The following is a 17347-nucleotide window of genomic DNA, read 5'->3' on the forward strand; positions in this document are numbered from 1 at the left end:
CTGTTTTAATAAAGTTAAAGAGTAAAATAAAAATTCACAAGCTGCTTCCTTGTCCATCTGCCTACCTCCCTCCCCTAACTGCAGTCTTTGGCACTGGTTCATTATCCTTCACCCCATTCACACAAACACTGGATATCCAACTGAGAAAACAGAACTGCTCTAAGTACATGGAGACATGATGTGAATTGTGTCCACATTCAAGATTAAACTGAGTGACTCTGCATTTTCTGGCTTCTGGGTGGTTGCTCTTCATTAGGCAAATAGAAAAAAATTCCCTGGACCAGATGCTTCAAAGCTGAAGCCCCAAGACCACTGAAGAATGCCTTGAAGATACTATTTGCATCAAAATCACCCATATTCATGCCCTCCTTGTCCAGGTCCTGGCCACTCTCCTGGAGAGTCTTTTTCTTGGGATCAGAGAAGATGGTAAAGGCCGCTCCAATTTCTTTGAACCTCCCCTCCTCCTTCTGAACTTCAGCACTGCCTCCACTGTGCCAATCTGGATGGTGCATCAAGGCCCATTTGTGATAAGCTTTCTTGATCTTGTCCTCAGAGGCATTCTTGTCCACTCCCAGAATCTTGTAGTAATCTTTCTTCTTACCCTTCTTCAGTTTCAGCTGTGCATTTTTTAGGAGTTGTTTGTGTTTTTTTGTTTTCTCTATCTGATACACTTTTTCATAATTGTGCACTGCTTCTTCATACTGTTTCATGTTCATGTAACACTGAACTCTTCTCAAGTAGGCTTTTAAATAGGTGTCATTGAGCTTCACTGTATTTGTGCAGTCTTGCATTGCATTATCTAGTTTCCTAAGCTTAGAATTAATCATAACCTGATTATAGTAGAGTTTAGTATTTATTTTTATATTGTTGGGGTTTACCCCAGGGCTCCCATGTACAGTTCGTACGCTAGCTTGTAATTTCCTTCCTTAAATGCTTTATTTCTGTCTCCTTTCTTTGCTTTGAGTGCTTTGGGATTTCTGCAAGCAATGCAGGCCCTCTCATGGAGCCATCCTGAGAGCCTATACAAAAACCTTAACTGCCTTCTCAATACAATCTTCATAATAAAGGCAAAGACCTTACACATACAGAGGATCTGCACTGGTGGACTCCATTTGTAAAATGTCACTGGCCACATATTGTGCTTCTGGATATGACCCAGCATTACTAAATATTCTGCTTTGAGGATTTTGAAGCAATGGCAGGCAGGGGCAAGTAGGAGGGCACAGTCCATGCAGAGAACAACCTTTCTAATATCATGCTTCTCAAAATCTGTTTTTGCTAACTTCTCATATTCCATGATTGAATTAGCATTCTTGAACTCCTGTTATTCCTGAGCATTTTTATGATCCAGTTCTAGGGCTCTCTGGAAACTGACATATGGCCATGGCATTCTCTAGGGAGAGAGGGGGCACTTGCCCTCTGCTAGATGTCCCTGAACAAAACTGTCATCCAATCTCAATGACTGGTGTGCATCTCCAAGAGCTTCCTGGAACCTTCCAAGCATAATCAATGTGGCTGCTTGATTACTGTAATAGCTAGTACTTTTAGGACATATGCCTAAGGCTTTTGTATAATTGTAAGCTTCGTTGTAATCTTTCTTCACATAATATGCATTTCCTTGTTCCTTGAAATACTCTGCTTTCCATGGTGTACAATTGTTGGTTAGACTTCTCCCTTCCCTAGAAGTGAAGTTCTGATGGGCAGCCAGCAAGTCTAACTTGTCTGGTTTCTATTAGCACATGGCTCTGCATCTGGCACAGACAGAGCAGATGCTCAGAAAACATTTTATTAATAAGTGATTGAGTAAAGGAAGCACTACTTAGTATGGTAGCCTTTAGAGAGATATTTTGTTGGCCTGGAGCAATGGCTCATGCCTATAATCCCAGTACTTTGGGAGGCCGAGGTGGGCAGATCACCTGAGGTCAGGAGTTTGAGACCAGCCTGGCCAACATGGTGAAACCCTGTCTCTACTAAAAAGACAAAAGTTAGCCAGGTGTGGTGGCACATGCCTGTTATCCCAGCTACTCAGGAGGCTGAGGCAGGAGAATTGCTTGAACACGGGAGGCAGAGGTTGCAATAAGCCAAGATCGTGCCTCTGCACTCCAGCCTAGGCAACAGAATGAGACTCTGTCTCAAAAAAAAAAAAGAACATTTGGGCATCAGAGACACCAGAACAGCAGTCTGCAACTAGGGATCCTAGAACTTTCTTTTTTTGTGACAATAGTTATTATCTCACTGAATGAGAGTTCTGTGGAACATACTTTAGGGAAATGTCACTCTCAAGTTTTCTTATATGTCAGAAGGGGATAATAACACCTGTTCTACCATTATCTCAGAGTTACTGTGAAGATCAAGTGAGCTGGATATGAAAGACTTTTGCTAATGCCTATACTGAAGCATGACAATGTAAACTTTAACTCTAACACTCTGCTACTTAGGTGAACTTATGCCCTACATGGGGCAAGAGTATAATGAGACTTGGAGGTTACAGAATAATGGAAAAGGAGTCATTTTGACCCATAAAAGGGTCTATTAAGGAACAGGTGCTGATAAGAAAATAGATTCTATTTTAAAGAATAGTTATGATCAGGTGAATGGCTTTCACTTAAAATCAGAGAAGATCTGAAACTTATATAGAAAAGTGCTTGTTTTCTTACCACGTGGAAGTGATCTAGGAAAGGGACTAGAAACTATTATAAAAGTATGATTTGTGTGAGGAAGTTTGCCTAGCTGATTGAATATTAACAGTACCTTTAATACAGTATATAATAGTTTATTAAGGTTGCTGTAACAAAATAGCACAGGCTGTGTGGCTTAAACAACATAAATTTATTTTCTCAGAGTTCTGGAGGCTTGAAGTCAGAGATCAAAGTGTCTGCAGAGCTGATTTCTTTTGAGGCCTCTCTCCTTTTCTTGCAGATGGCCCTATTCTCCTGTCTTCACATGGTCTTTCTTCTGTGTGCATGCATATCTGTGTTCAAATTTCCATTCTTACAAGGATCCAGGTATGTTGGACTAGGGCCCATCCTAATGTCCTGACTTAATCTTAATTACCTCTTTAAAATCCCTATATCCAAATATAGTCACATTCTAAGGCACTGGGGATTAGGACTTCAACATATGAATTTTGAGGGCTACAATTCAGGCCAAAACAAGTTACACGCAATTTGTACCATGCGATTATTATCTTTACTTTATACACATGAAATGGCCACCAGAGGTTGCTCCTTTTGTGAAAGACATGGCAGAAAGACAAGAAAGTAAAGGGATTTGAACTCTGATTTTCTGGCTAGTGACAAAAAAAATTATTAGTTAGCTGGGCTCTTGCCCATTTCTAGTTTCATCCCAACTTTTCTGTAGTGGATTACAGATGGCCACAAATTCTTTCCTACCTTCCCATTGAGAGGCAGAATCTATTCCCACTCTCCTTGTATCGTGGCTAGGTTGCTGTGTGACTTGGAAGGCTGGGGTGTTAAGAGATCTGCAACTTTTGCCTTTGCTGCTTGGAATGCTCTCTCTGGGAAGTGCGCTGCCATGTAAAAAGTTTGCGAAACTTTCTGGAGAGAGAAGCCCTGTGGAGAGAGGGCTGAAGCCATTCACAGATGTTTCAGCCTCAGCTGATCTCCCAGCTGAATGCAGCCTCATGAGTGACCTCAGACAATCCCAGTGGAACAGATGAACCACCTACCTGAACCCTGCCTAGATTCTTGATCCATAGAATCATGAGCAAATAAAAACATTGCTACATAAGCCACTAAATTTTGGAGTAATTTGTTACACAGCAGTAGATAATTGAAGCCATCACCTATTAGTCAAACTGACTTTGGAGATTAATACTGTTCATTTCATATTCTTTCCCATCTGTCTTTAAAATGCAACTTTTTTTTTTTTTTTTTTTTTTTTTTTTTTTTGAGACGGAGTCTCTCTCTGTCGCCCAGGCTGGAATGCATGCAGTGGCGTGGATCTTGGCTCACTGCAAGCTCCGCCTTCCAGGTTCACGCCATTCTCCTGTCTCAGCCTCCTGAGTAGCTGGGACTACAGGTACCCATCACCACGCCCGGCTAATTTTTTTTTGTCTTTTTAGTAGAGACGGGGTTTCATTGTGTTAGCCAGGATGATCTCAATCTCCTAACCTCATGATCCGCCCGCCTTGGCCTCCCAAAGTGCTGGGATTACAGGCATGACCCACCATGCCTGGCCAACAAAAACTTTTAAGAAGGATTATGCATTAGTGTAATTTGATTTCAGATAATTTTTTATTTTTTTATTTTTTTGAGACAGAGTTGTGCTCTGTCACTCAGGCTGGAGGGCATTGGTGCAATCATGGTTCACTGCAGCCTCAGCGTCCCTGGGCTCAAGTGATCCTCCCATCTCAACCTCCTGAGTAGCTGGTACTATATGAGCACACAACCACACCTGGCTAATTTTTATATACTTTTTATAGAGACAGGGTTTCACCATGCTGCTCAGTCTGGTCTTCAACTCCTGGGCTCAAAGGATCTGCCCACCTCAGCCTCCCAAAATGCTAGGATTACAGCTGTGAGCTACTATGTCTGGTCATGGTTTCAGATAAGAACATTAGGCTTCTGGTGGGGATGTAAATATATGTATGTATGGGCTGCTATATGGTAGGGGAAAGAAGACACTTCAAAGAAAGGAAGAGGCTATGAAAAAGTGAGCACGTTGGCCGGGCGTGGTGGCTCAAGCCTGTAATCCCAGCACTTTGGGAGGCCGAGACGGGCGGATCACAAGGTCAGGAGATCCAGACCATCCTGGCTAACACGGGGAAACCTCGTCTCTACTGAAAAATACAAAAAACTAGCCGGGCGAGGTGGTGGGCGCCTGTAGTCCCAGCTATTTGGGAGGCTGAGGCAGGAGAATGGCGTAAACCCGGGAGGCGGAGCTTGCAGTGAGCTGAGATCCGGCCACTGCACTCCAGCCTGGGCGGCAGAGCGGGACTCCGTCTCAAAAAAAAAAAAAAAAAAAAAGAAAAAGTGAGCACGTTAAAGACAAATGATAACAGCTGTTATTTATTGATTGTGTACTATATGTCAGGCAGTATATTCAAGTTTTATATGCATGATTTCATTTTACTCTTATTAAAATTCAAAGAAGATGACATTATTATTAATTCTTTTTTGTTTTTTGTAGGTGAAGTAATTATGCCAGAGACATTAGGAGACTTTACCAAGTCCACACAGCTAGAAAGTAGAAGAACTAAGATTTAAATCTAAATCTGTTTGTCTTCAGAGTCAGAGACTAGTTCTTAATTACCTTTCTACACTGCCTCTAAACTTGATCTACTCTATAATTTTGCTATGGCTTACCCTTTTTGCTTATAGTAAATGCTGTCATTCAAAATGCATTTTGTGAGCATCTGTTATGTAAAGGCACTGGATATTCAGATGCGAAAGATGATCTCTATTGGAGGTAAACAGCAGGAGAAGGTATACAGATGGCAGTGGTGGGACAATTCAGCTATGAGTTAGTGACTGTGATGTCTCCTCCACTATTTATTCATGAATATCTTGAGCATCAACTTTTTGTTAAATACTGGGTCAGAAGCTGTTGGGTTGAGAAACAGGAAGGAGAGATTGATACAAACTTTCATCAGTTTAAGATGTATACTTTTTTACATATTAATATTTCTGAAATTATATGTGTTTTACAGTTATTACTAGTTTAAATGGTAGCATTGTTTTCTTCCTCAGTGGTACATAAAATAATGATGGTGGAATTTTAGATTCAATAAAATATGATTTTCACTCTGCCAAACATGGTTCTTGTTCACAAGATGCTTAATATTTATGATCCTGCAATGTACTGGATTTCTGCCTACATTTGTAACCATGTAACATCCTTCACCAATGTGCCTTCCTCCTCTGGGCCTGAGATAATGCATTTATTCAAGTATGGTTATTTATTTACTCTCTATACTGTCTCCATCATTGTTCAGCAAATGAAACGCTTTCATCTATCTTCACCCCAACTTCTTTCCTGGGCTCTGATTCATAACTGACACCTGAGTATTACAACTGTCTTTTCTTTATGTTACCTTGAACTCAATACAATGCACCATCTTTCCCTCCAAGCCAGATTATTCTCCAGGCTTCCCAAGATCTATCAGTTCTTGGGAACTGTAATTCACACTTGAAACCTTGGGAGCCATCCTTGATTCTTCCCTCTCCTTCATTTCACTTGTACATATCTAGTATGCTATTAAGACCTGTACATGAGGCCAGGTGTGGTGGCTCACGCCTGTAATCCCAGCACTTTGGGAGGCCAAGGCGGGCGGATCACCTGATGTTGGGAGTTCGAGACCAGCCTGACTAACACAGAGAAACCCCATCTCTACTAAACATACTAAATTAGCTGGGTATGGTGGCACATGCCTGTAATCCCAACCACTCCAGAGGCTGAGGCAGGAGAATCGCTTGAACTCGGGAGGTGGAGGTTGCGGTGAGCCAAGATCGCGCCATTGCACTCCAGCCTGGGCAACAAGAGAACAAGAGCGAAACTCCGTCTCAGAAAAAAATAAAAAACAAAAATAAAAAGACCTGTACATGTTTCTTCTTGCATTGATCTCTCCCTTTGCAGTTCCAGTATTGCCATCTCAGTCCAAGCCCTTGTCTAATCATGCATGAACTGCTATAGTCTCCCTGATTCATCTGATCCATTTTCACCACTTTTTCTCTAACACTGTATTGTACACTTGACTCCCTGCTAAAAGTCATTTAATAGCCCCTTACTGATCACTGGATACATTCTAGACACCACAGCCTGGTATACAAGCCTCTCTACAATTATCAGTCCTTTCCAGCTTCATCACCCACCATCTAAACTGGAGGAAATGTTCTACACTTTTCAGCTGCCACAATATTTGGCTTGAACCATTTCCTTTGTCTAGATTCCTACTCTCATTCTCTGGGCTTATCCAGCCAGGCTTTCCTTCAAAGCTCAGCTGACTCCTCCAGGAAAAGCATTTCCTGATGGTTTGCAGTTTACAGTGAACCCTCTTCTCCTAACTCCTACAGTGCTTAGTGCATATATAAGTAATGTAACATTTAGTATGCGTTCCCTTCTATAGCTTTTTATCCTTTTACGCATAAAAATGTCTTTCCAATGAGAATTAAATGCCTTGAGGGCAGGGACCTGGCCATATTTCTCCATATTCCCAGTGTTGATGGTCTTTTAGATATAATCATATTTTAGACCTGGAAGTTCACCTAGCCCTACTGATTCCTTTCACAGTTGAAGAAACTGAGGCCCAGAGAGAAGTTGTTCAGACTCAGTAGAAAGCCATAGTCATAGCCAAATATTTGCTAACACTTACAAATTATAGGGGTTGGCTTACGTAGAATGGCAAAATTCATTAGTGGGGAATGAGTGCACTCTCTGAACAAAGGAAGCAAGTAAAAATCATCACAGCCGTCCATGCGTGACTGGACAGGGGCCTAGACTGAGATGGAAATAGTGGAACTGAAAAGGAAGGGATCAATGCAAAAGGAAAAGTGTGCAGGTCTTGCTAACTTACTAGATAGGTATTTTTGGCAAGTTTGGGACCAGTTGATTCAAGCTGCCCCCTGGGGCACGTGTAGTGGCTACTCGAGGGCTGGGCGGTCCTTTTGCACAACGCACAGGCTCTCGAAAATGGTTGGATGTTCAATGTTTCTTACTTGAGGGGGCTACCCAGTCTTCTTCTCAGGCATGTGGGTGGAAGAAAGTGAAACAGGTTGGCTTTCTGGCTCCTCGAGGGCACAGGCCCAGAAGAAGCCCTACTGCCCAGTGGTGAGGACCGGCCAAGGCTCTCTGCTCAGTGCAGCAAGCCAGGGCCCGCCCCTGACAGGAATCCGTTGGCTAAGCAGCCGTTCTGGCCTTGGCCACTATCCCAGGAAAGAAGAGCAAGGGGCTTTCCACCTGCCCCTAGCCTAAGCCGGGGCTGGAGACCTCTCGGGTTCCAGGGGCTCTTGCCCCGCCTCCTAAGCCGGCCGCCTCTTCTCCAGTCCAGGTTGCCCGCCCCTCCCCTCACGCTTGACGGGCTCGCTCCCGCACCGGGCGCGCGGGTACGCGGAGGCGGAAGGCTGGAGGGGCAGTCTGCCGTGGGGGTGAGCGCGCAGGCGCCTTCCTGGGACCAGCTGCAGGCGCGAATCCCAGCGGTCGGCGGGCGGCGGGGTAAGAGCATGGGATCCCCCGGGTTCCGGACCCCGGGCCAATGTGGGGAGGTGCCGGGGGCTCGCAACGCGCCGCGAGGCGGCGCAGAGCTGGCGACCCGGCTCCCAGCTCCGCTCCACTCCCAGGGACGCGACGCGAGGCCTCCCCAGCCCTTCCTGCAGGGTCGCTTGGGGGTCGGATGAGGGGACGCGGTGATAGTGGTGGCACTTGCAGGCTGGGGCGGTCCTATCACCCTTGTGCTTGCGCTTCTGAGAGCTTGGCCCTCAAGAGGAGGGGCAGAGAAACGTGAGAGGGGATCCCTTTCGCCCCATATGCTCGCCCGGCATAGCTGCACTCCACGGTGTTGTGTCCACTGCGGTGGAAGGACCTTTCAGACTAAAAGGAGCAAAGTCAGCTCTGGGATGTGGACCGCGGCGGGCTTGGCGTTTGTCGAGATGCACCGTCAGGGCAAAGGATGACGAAAAGCGCCTCTACTGCTTGCCTAGCAACTTCGTGGCCAGTGGATGGGTTAGAAAGTTACTGTATTCTGATTTACAGGTGGAAAAAGTCGCAAATAACCCTTTTTCTGGTTTAAGGAGAAGAGTGTGGTTAAAAACCTCGCATAATATCTTTAACCACACAGGGATCAGTAAAATTAGGTACCTCCCCGCTTTGCACACACAGATGCACACAGCTCCATTCAGCAAGTACTTCTTGGGTACCTGCCTTCTGCTAACACTGTTCTACAAGTGGGGAACAGAGAGCAACGACTAAGACAGGAGGATCCCTGCTTATAGGGAGCCTTTACTCTAGTCGACACATTCAAGTAATTTCCTTTTACACTTTTTTATTTTTTATTTTTTAATTGAGATAGAATCTTGTGCTGTCGCCCAGGCTGGAGAGCAGTGGCGCGATCTCAGCTCACTGCAACCTCTGCCTTCCGGGTTCAAGCGATTCTCCTGCCTTAGCCTCCCGAGTAGCTGGGATTACAGGAACGAGTCACCATGCCCAGCTAATTTTTGTATTTTTAGTAGAGATGGGGTTTCACCATATTGACCAGGCTGGTCTCAAACTCCTGACCTCAGGTGATCCACTTGCCTTGGCCTCCCAAAGCGCTGGGATTGCAGGGGTGAGCCACCGCGCCCAGCCCCTTTTATGCTTTTTAAATTGGAATATAACATAGAGAAAAATACTGTACACAAATTATAAGTTGTAACTTGTTAATTTATCCTAAAGTCAACACATCTCCTAACCACTACTCAAATCAAGAAGCAATATTCACAGCATTTCAGAAGAACTCTCTAGGCACCCCTCCCAACCATCATCCCTTCTTTCCTCCCCAAAGGTAACCTCTTTCCTGATTTTTAACACCATAGATTAGTTTTGCCTATTTATGAACCTTTCTTTTTTTTTTTTTTTTTTTTTTTTTTTTTTTGAGACGGAGTCTCGCTCTGCCGCCCAGGCTGGAGTGCAGTGGCCGGCTCTCGGCTCACTGCAAGCTCCGCCTCCCGGGTTTAGGCCATTCTCCTGCCTCAGCCTCCCGAGTAGCTGGGACTACAGGCGCCCGCCACCTCGCCCGGCTAGTTTTTTTTATTTTTTAGTAGAGACGGGGTTTCACCGGGTTAGCCAGGATGGTCTGGATCTCCTGACCTCGTGATCCGCCCGTCTCCGCCTCCCAAAGTGCTGGGATTACAGGCTTGAGCCACCGCGCCCGGCCGTATTTATGAACCTTTCATGGAACCATATGATATGTATTTTTTGGTGTCCAGCATTTATACTGAAAATTTTGTATGTGAGATTGCACCATGTCATGTGAAAATACAGTTCCTGATAGTGAAAAGAATTAGGAAGCAAATTGAAGGTAATGATACAAACAGTAAGGGGAGGAAACTTTAGTAGGATAGTCAGGGATGATCTTTCTGAGGGGATGATTTGAGATATGGCACGAATGACAAAAGATTAGCCATTCCAATCAGTTCTGGAGTTATCCCATGATGTTTTTATTTTAAATAAGAAAATAATTAGGGCTGGGTGCGGTGGCTTACACCTGTAATCCCAGCACTTTGGGAGACCAAGGTGGGCGGATCACCTGAGGTCAGGAGTTCAAGATCAGCCTGGCCAACCTGGAGAAACCCCATCTCTACTGAAAATACGAAAATTAGCGGGCGTGGTAGCGGGCACCTGTAATCCTGGCTACTCAGGAGGCTGAGGCAAGAGAATCACTTGAACCCAGGAGGTGGAGGTTGCAGTGAGCCGAGATTGTGCCATTGCACTCCAGCCTGGACAACAAGAGTGAAGTTCCATTCTCAAAAAAATAGAAAAAATAAATAAACAAAATAAAATAATTTTAGATCATTAGGTGGAATGTACCAATTTTGCCCTAAATTTTTTAGTTGATTTATTCTATTTTCTGAATATATTTAAAGTGTATCCTGTGGTTAAAATGGTCCCACAGTTTTCAAAGAGAAGAGGAAAATGTCAACTTTGTCAATTTGCTTTTTTTTGAGGTAGAGTTTCGCCCTTGTTGCCCAGGCTAGAGTGCAATGGCATGATCTCGGCTCACTGCAACCCTCACCTCCTGGGTTGAAGTGATTCTCCTTCCTCAGCCTTCCAAATAGCTGGGATTATAGGCGACTGCCACCATACCTGGCTAATTTTGTATTTTTAGTAGAGATGGGGTTTCACCATATTGGTTAGGCTGGTCTCGAACTCCTAACCTCAGGTGATCTGCCCACCTCGGCTTCCCAAAGTACTGGGGTTACAGGCGTGAGCCACCGCGACCAGCGTCAATTTGCTTCTTACTTTAAAACCCCAACCTAAGGAAAACTGTAAAAAAAAAAAAAAAAAAAAAAAAAAGTAAGTGGTTAATTGATTTTAACTGCTTTTGTATTTTTTTCTCATGATTTGGGGGTATTCTTAATGATTCTTACAAAGGCTCATTTCTCTAAGATGGAAAGTTGGTGTGGTTAATGCAAGTATATTTTGGAAGAAAAGTGAAGACCAAACTAGAGAAATTATTTATTGGAAGACTTTCCCAAACTAAATACAAAGACAAAATTCCTCTTTCTCGCTGTACCAAAGATAAATCACCCCTTTGTCTACCGTTGTGGTTTTATATTTACCTGTAGGTGAACATGTTCTAAATAGAATTGACTGTGTCATTATCTACCTATGTGTTGTTTTTCTTCTCTCAGAAATATTCCGTTGTGACAGTAAATCTTCACTATATTTTTAGACATATTGAGTCCCATTTAATAGGGAGATCCACCTTTTGATGTATATTCCCAACTAAAGGACTAGGGAATAAGGAACTTGAAATACCACCTTTCCTTAACTTTCCTTCCCACTACCTTTCCCCTCGAATTCTCTGTCCTTCTACTTGGTTTACTGGGTTCATTGTTGTAGGTACTGCACTCAGCTAAATCTTGGTATCTTTTTTCCCCTTAGGATACTTCTACATAGACATCATCAGTTTTTGACTATTTGGAAACCAAGCATCATTAAAATCCTCTCAAACTCCTAATTGCGAAGAATCGATAACATTTCAAGAAGTGATAACTTTTCTCTGAACAAGAAAAGAAGTGATTGACCACGTTTTAAAAGTACTCTGGCACTGGTGCTGTGTTTTCTTCCCCTCCCTAAATTTGAAGAACTATGGAGAAATGGTACTTGATGACAATAGTGGTTTTAATAGGACTAACAGTACGGTGGACAGTGTCTCTTAATTCTTATTCAGGTAATACATTTTTAATGTTTAAAAGAAAAGGAAATTTTCCTTTAAACAGGTGTTTGTTTGGAGAAAAGTTTATCATTTTCTGACCAGGACAGAGAAGAATTTCAGGCCTTTTTGATTGGTTGAGAAAATACATTTAAATGTCCAATTCTAATAGAAAGAATATGGATAAGAGCTAAATAGAAGCGTGCTCTTTGTGATGTGAGAAAGCAAAAATGTGTTCTAACAGGTAAGATGACAAATTGAGAAATGATTCTGTATTACACGTTGAAGAGGAAAATGAGCTAGCACTTCAAGGGAGGGGTGGAGTCTGTTTAGGGTAGAGAAGTATATTACTAAAGGGAAGCGATCAGTGGACAAGAATAAGATTGGGAATGAGGGATGGGGAATTGATGGAGTATGGTCCTGGTGTGTTGGATTGGCTTAAATATAACTCTGCAGGTACCTATTTAGCATGTCTCATGTTCCAGGCACTGTGTTAGGTTCTGAAAATACAAAGTGAATATCCAGTACTCAGAGGGCCCACATTTTATTTTATTTTATTTTTTTGAGACGGAGCCTCACTCTGTCACCCGGGCTGGAGTGCAGTGGCGCAATCTCGGCTCACTGTAACCTCTGCCTCCTGGGTTCAAGCAGTTCTTCTACCTCAGCCTCCTGAGTAGCTGGGATTACAGATGCATGTGACCATGCCCAGCTAATTTTTATATTTTTAGTAGAGACGGGGTTTCACCATGCTGGCCAGGCAGACCTCATGATCCACCCACCTCGGCCTCCCAAAGTGCTGGGATTACAGGTGTAAGCCACCGCACCCAGCCAGAGGGCCCACATTTTAATAGTTAAATGGTCACAACACAGGGTGATAATTATAATGTAGAAGTATGTGTGAGGTACAGAGTTAATAGAGAAGTGAATGATCAGGATGCATTAGAGAAAACTTCAGGAAAGATGTTTGCATTCAAGGTTTGAAGGATGAGTCAGAATTTTCTAGGCAAATGAAGTGGGGAAGGTATTATAGGGTGCAGGAACTTGTGCAACAGACTTGGTGTCATAGAGCATGGTTATTATAAGTATTGTATTTGAGTTGCATAAAAGATAGGAACAAAAAGGATGAGGAGAGAGTGACCAGAGAGTAGGTTATACAATTAGCTGGGCAAATTATTTGGTTGTGGAAAAATAACTTATGTTAGTGAAAAACGGTCATAGGAAAAAGAGCTAAAGAGAAAAATGAGACAATAATAATAATAGTTGTAAGAGCTATGATATACACCAACACATATATACACACAGACACACATTTACTCTCTACTTACACATTTACTATATATGCAGATACATATATGGATATTTATATGTATTTATATGTGTGTGTATATAGTAAATGTGTATATACACAGACACACAAATATATAGGTATTTTGTGCATACAATATGCACATATATGCACAATATATGCAAATATATATGCATAAAATACCTATATATTTGTGTGTCTGTATATAGTAAATGTATATATACACAGACATATATATGGATATACATGGACACACGTATGTATAAATATCTGTATATATATGTGTGTGTAGTAAATGTGTATGTAGAGAGTAAATATGTATGTGTCTGTGTATATCGTAGCTTTTTTTTTTCAGAAAAAAAAAAGCTCTGTCGCCCAGGCTGGAGTGCAGTGGTGCAATCTTGGCTCATTGTAACCTCTGCCTCTCAGGTTCAAGTGATTCTCCTGCCTCAGCCTCCTAAGTAGCTGGGATTACAGATGCACACTATAACGCCCAGCTAATTTTTTTATTTTTAGTAGAGGCAAGGTTTCACCATGTTGGTCAGGCCGGTCTTGAACTCCTGACCTCATGATCTGCCTGCCTCGGCCTCCCAAAGTGCTGGGATTACAGGCGTGAGCCACTGTGCCTGGCCTATAGCTCTTACATATGGATGTATATGCACACAGACACATATATATGTTTTGTAAGTCTTTTTTTTTCTGTGAAGACAAGGTTTCACTCTCGTAGTCCAGGCTAAAGTGCAATGGCACGATGTTGGCTCATTGCAACCTCTGCCTCCTCGGCACAGTGATTCTGCTGCCTCAGCCTCCTGAGTAGCTGGAATTATAGGCGTGCACCATGACGCCTGGCTAATTTTTGTATTTTTTGTCGATATAGGGTTTCATCATGTTGCTCAGGCTGATCTTGAACTCCTGAACTCAAGTGATCTGCCTGCCCCAGCCTCCCAAAGTGCTGGGATTATAGGTGTGAGCCACCATGCCCAGCCAATATTTTAACCAGACTATAGTTTCTCTTTTCTCTTAAAACATTTTTTTGTGGGGAGGCTAAGGTGGGTGGATTGCCTGAGCTCAGGAGTTCAAGACCAGCCTAAGCAACGTGGCAAAACCCTGTCTCTATTAAAAATACAAAAATTAGCTGCGTGGACACCTGTATCCCAGCTGCTGGGGAAGCTGAGGCACGAGAATAGGTTAAGCTTGGGAGATGGAGGTTGCAGTGAGCTGAGATCATGCCACTATACTTTAGCCTGGGCGACAGAACAAGACTCTGCCTCAAAAAAACAAAACAAAACAAAACAAAACAAAAAAACACTTTTTTGGGCTATTTTTATTTTTTAATTAAATTAATTAATTAATTAATTTTTATTTATTTATTTTTTTGAGACAGTGTCTCCCCCTGTTGCCCAGGCTGGAGTGCAGTGGCATGATCTCGGCTCACTGCAGCCTTGACCTCGGGCTCAAGTGATCCTCCTGCCTCAGCTTCCTGAGCAGCTGGGACCACAGGAATGTGGCTAATTCCCTGGCTAATTGTTTTGATTTTTAGTAAAGATGAGGTCTCACTATGTTGCCTAGGCTGATCTTGAACTCCTGGGCTTGAGCAATCCTCCTGCCTCAGCCTCCCAAAATACTGGGATTATACGCATAAGCCACTGTGCCCGATGTTTTCAAATACTCTGGCTTAATATAGTTTTTCTTTATTCAGCATGAATTTAAAGGATTTATAGAAAGAACTTGTAAGAACTACTGTGTTTTGAGTATAAGTATTTTCTTTAGTTTTTACCGCAACCACTGAAGACAGGTAATATCTTCGATTTACAAATGGAAAATGAGACAACCAATAAATGACAACTGTGATTCAAATATAGTTGTATTTAATTCTAAAATCAGTGCTCTTATGACTCTGCTCTGTGCCTTCTGAATGAGTTCGAGGAATATTGAGGAAGTAAAATCACTTAAATGTAGCAGTTGACTTGGGCTCAAATCTTAGCTCTTTCACCTGTTAGTTGCCTGATCTTGGGGAAGTTATTTAATTTCCTTGAGCCTCTTCTATCAAGTGCGGTATTAATACATACTTTAAGAGAGTTCTTGGCAGGGCAGTGGCTCACGCCTGCAATCCAGCACTTTGGGAGACCGAGGTGGGCCGGTCACATGAGGTCAGGAGTTCGAGACCAGCCTGGCCAGCCTGGTGAAACCCTGTCTCTACTAAAAATACAAAAATTAGCTGGGTGTGGTGGTGGGTGCCTGTAGTCCCAGCTACTCCGGAGGATGAGGCGCAAGAATTGCTTGCACTTGGAAGGCAGGGCTTGCAGTGAGCCGAGATCACTGATATTTTACTGATATTTTACCAATTGATCTACCAGTTATTAAGAGAACTGTAGTTTCTCTTTGTAGTTTTGTCAACTTGTGTGTGTATGTGTTGTATCTATATTACTAGGTGATTTAGAATTGTTTTTCTTTTCTTTTTTTTTTTTTTTTTTTTGAGACGGAATCTCACTCTGTTGTCCAGGCTGGAGGGCGCAATCTCAGCTCACTGCAACCTCTGCCTCCTGGGTTCAAGGGATTCTCCTGCCTCAGCCTCCCTAGTAGCTGGGATTACAAGTGTGTGCTGCCACACCCAGCTAATTTTTGCATTTTTAGTAGAGACAGGGTTTCACCTTGTTGGCCAGGCTGGTCTTGAACTCCTGACCTCAGGTGATCCACCGCCTTGGCCTCCCAAAGTGCTGGGATTACAGGTAGGATTTTTTTTGTGTGTGTGACTTGAATTTCATATCACTGTTGCTTCCCTGTTTGTTTATAGTATTGCTTTTTTGTTAAAGTTTGTTTCCTCTAAAATTGATATAGCCATAATAGTTTTCTTTAGTTTGATTTTTGCTTGTTATATCTTTTTCTGTCCTTTTATTCTTTACCGTATGTTTAGATATGTCTAAGCAATTTCCCTCCCCAATTGCTGTTTCCCTCCTCTACTGGTTTGAAAGCTGTACTTTATTTTCTTTTTTCAGGACTTAATCTGGAGATTTTCAGTTGCATTTTTAACTTAACAAAGTCTAAAGTTAATATTTATATCCTCTTGAACAATGCAAAGACTTTAGAATGTTTTAATTCTGGTTACAGATCCTCACTTCCCAAGTTAAAATATTACTGTCTAGGATTTTGTTTCTTCCATGATTTTTAATCCTATAAATTAAGGCATTAATGACTTGTTTTGTACAGTTAATATTGTTTTATTATTTATGATTTATTTATTTTTAGGGATGGGACCTCACTCTGTTGCCCAAGCTCAAGTACAGTGGCGTGACCATAGTTCATTGCAGCCTTGACTTCTTGGGCTCAGAGGATCCTCCTGCTCCAGCCTCCCCAGTAGCTGGACCTACAGGTGCTTGCCATCACACCCAGCTAAATATATATTTTTTCATTTTTAGTAGACATAAGGTCCTGCTGTGTTGCCCAAGCTGGGCTCAAACTCCTGGGCTCAAGGGGGATCCTCCCACTTTGGCCTCCTAAAGTGCTGGGATGACAGGTATGAGCCACTGCGCCCTGCATTTTTATTTAGTTTTACCCTTGTGTTTAGCATTTTCTGTTCGCCCTTCCTTCTTACATATTGTGTCTTTCTTTGAGATCGTTTTTTTTCTTCCGGGAGTATACCTTTGGGAGATATTTTTTAGTGAGAGTCTGTTGGTGGCAAACCCAGTTTTTGTCTGAAAATGCCTTTATTGGCTTTCAGTCAAAATTTTGCTGGGTATGGAATTGTTTTGATGGTTATTTTCTCTTAGTATTTTGAAAATATCATTGTTTTTTAATTTGCGTCGATGTTTGGACATCAGCTGTCATTTTAATTGTTATTCTTTTGTAGGTAATTTGCCCTTCTTGCTGCAGTTTCACTACGATGTATCATAGTGAATATTAAAAATTCTAGGATTTTTCTGTGATTTCTGTCTCTAAGGAATGGTATTTTCTGTACTAGAAACTTTTCAGCTACTGTGTCTTCTTATTTTTCTTCCTTTTAGCACTCTGATTAGATATATGTTGGATCTGGCCGGGCGCAGTGGCTCAAGCCTGTAATCCCAGCACTTTGGGAGGCCGAGACGGGCGGATCACGAGGTCAGGAGATGGAGACCATCCTGGCTAACTCAGTAAAACCCCGGCTCTACTGAAAAATACAAAAAAACTAGCCGGGC

The 17347-nt window shown here is 42.6% G+C and overlaps 1 protein-coding gene and 1 pseudogene across 1 annotated transcript in view; one reads left to right on the forward strand and one right to left on the reverse strand.

Annotated features, from left to right (window-relative positions):
• Positions 1 to 252: 252 nt before the first annotated feature.
• LOC105545900 lies at positions 253 to 8851 on the reverse strand (annotated as a pseudogene).
• ALG6 (ALG6, alpha-1,3-glucosyltransferase) overlaps positions 8075 to 17347 on the forward strand; it is an 81796-nt gene continuing 72523 nt past the window's right edge. Inside the window, 2 exon segments of the mRNA XM_011988938.1 lie at positions 8075 to 8172; positions 11599 to 11887. Coding sequence (XP_011844328.1) covers positions 11806 to 11887 — 82 coding nt within the window. The 5' untranslated portion in view covers positions 8075 to 8172; positions 11599 to 11805.

The sequence above is a fragment of the Mandrillus leucophaeus genome, unplaced genomic scaffold (assembly GCF_000951045.1).
Source record: "Mandrillus leucophaeus isolate KB7577 unplaced genomic scaffold, Mleu.le_1.0 Scaffold341, whole genome shotgun sequence".
NCBI lineage: Eukaryota > Metazoa > Chordata > Mammalia > Primates > Cercopithecidae > Mandrillus > Mandrillus leucophaeus.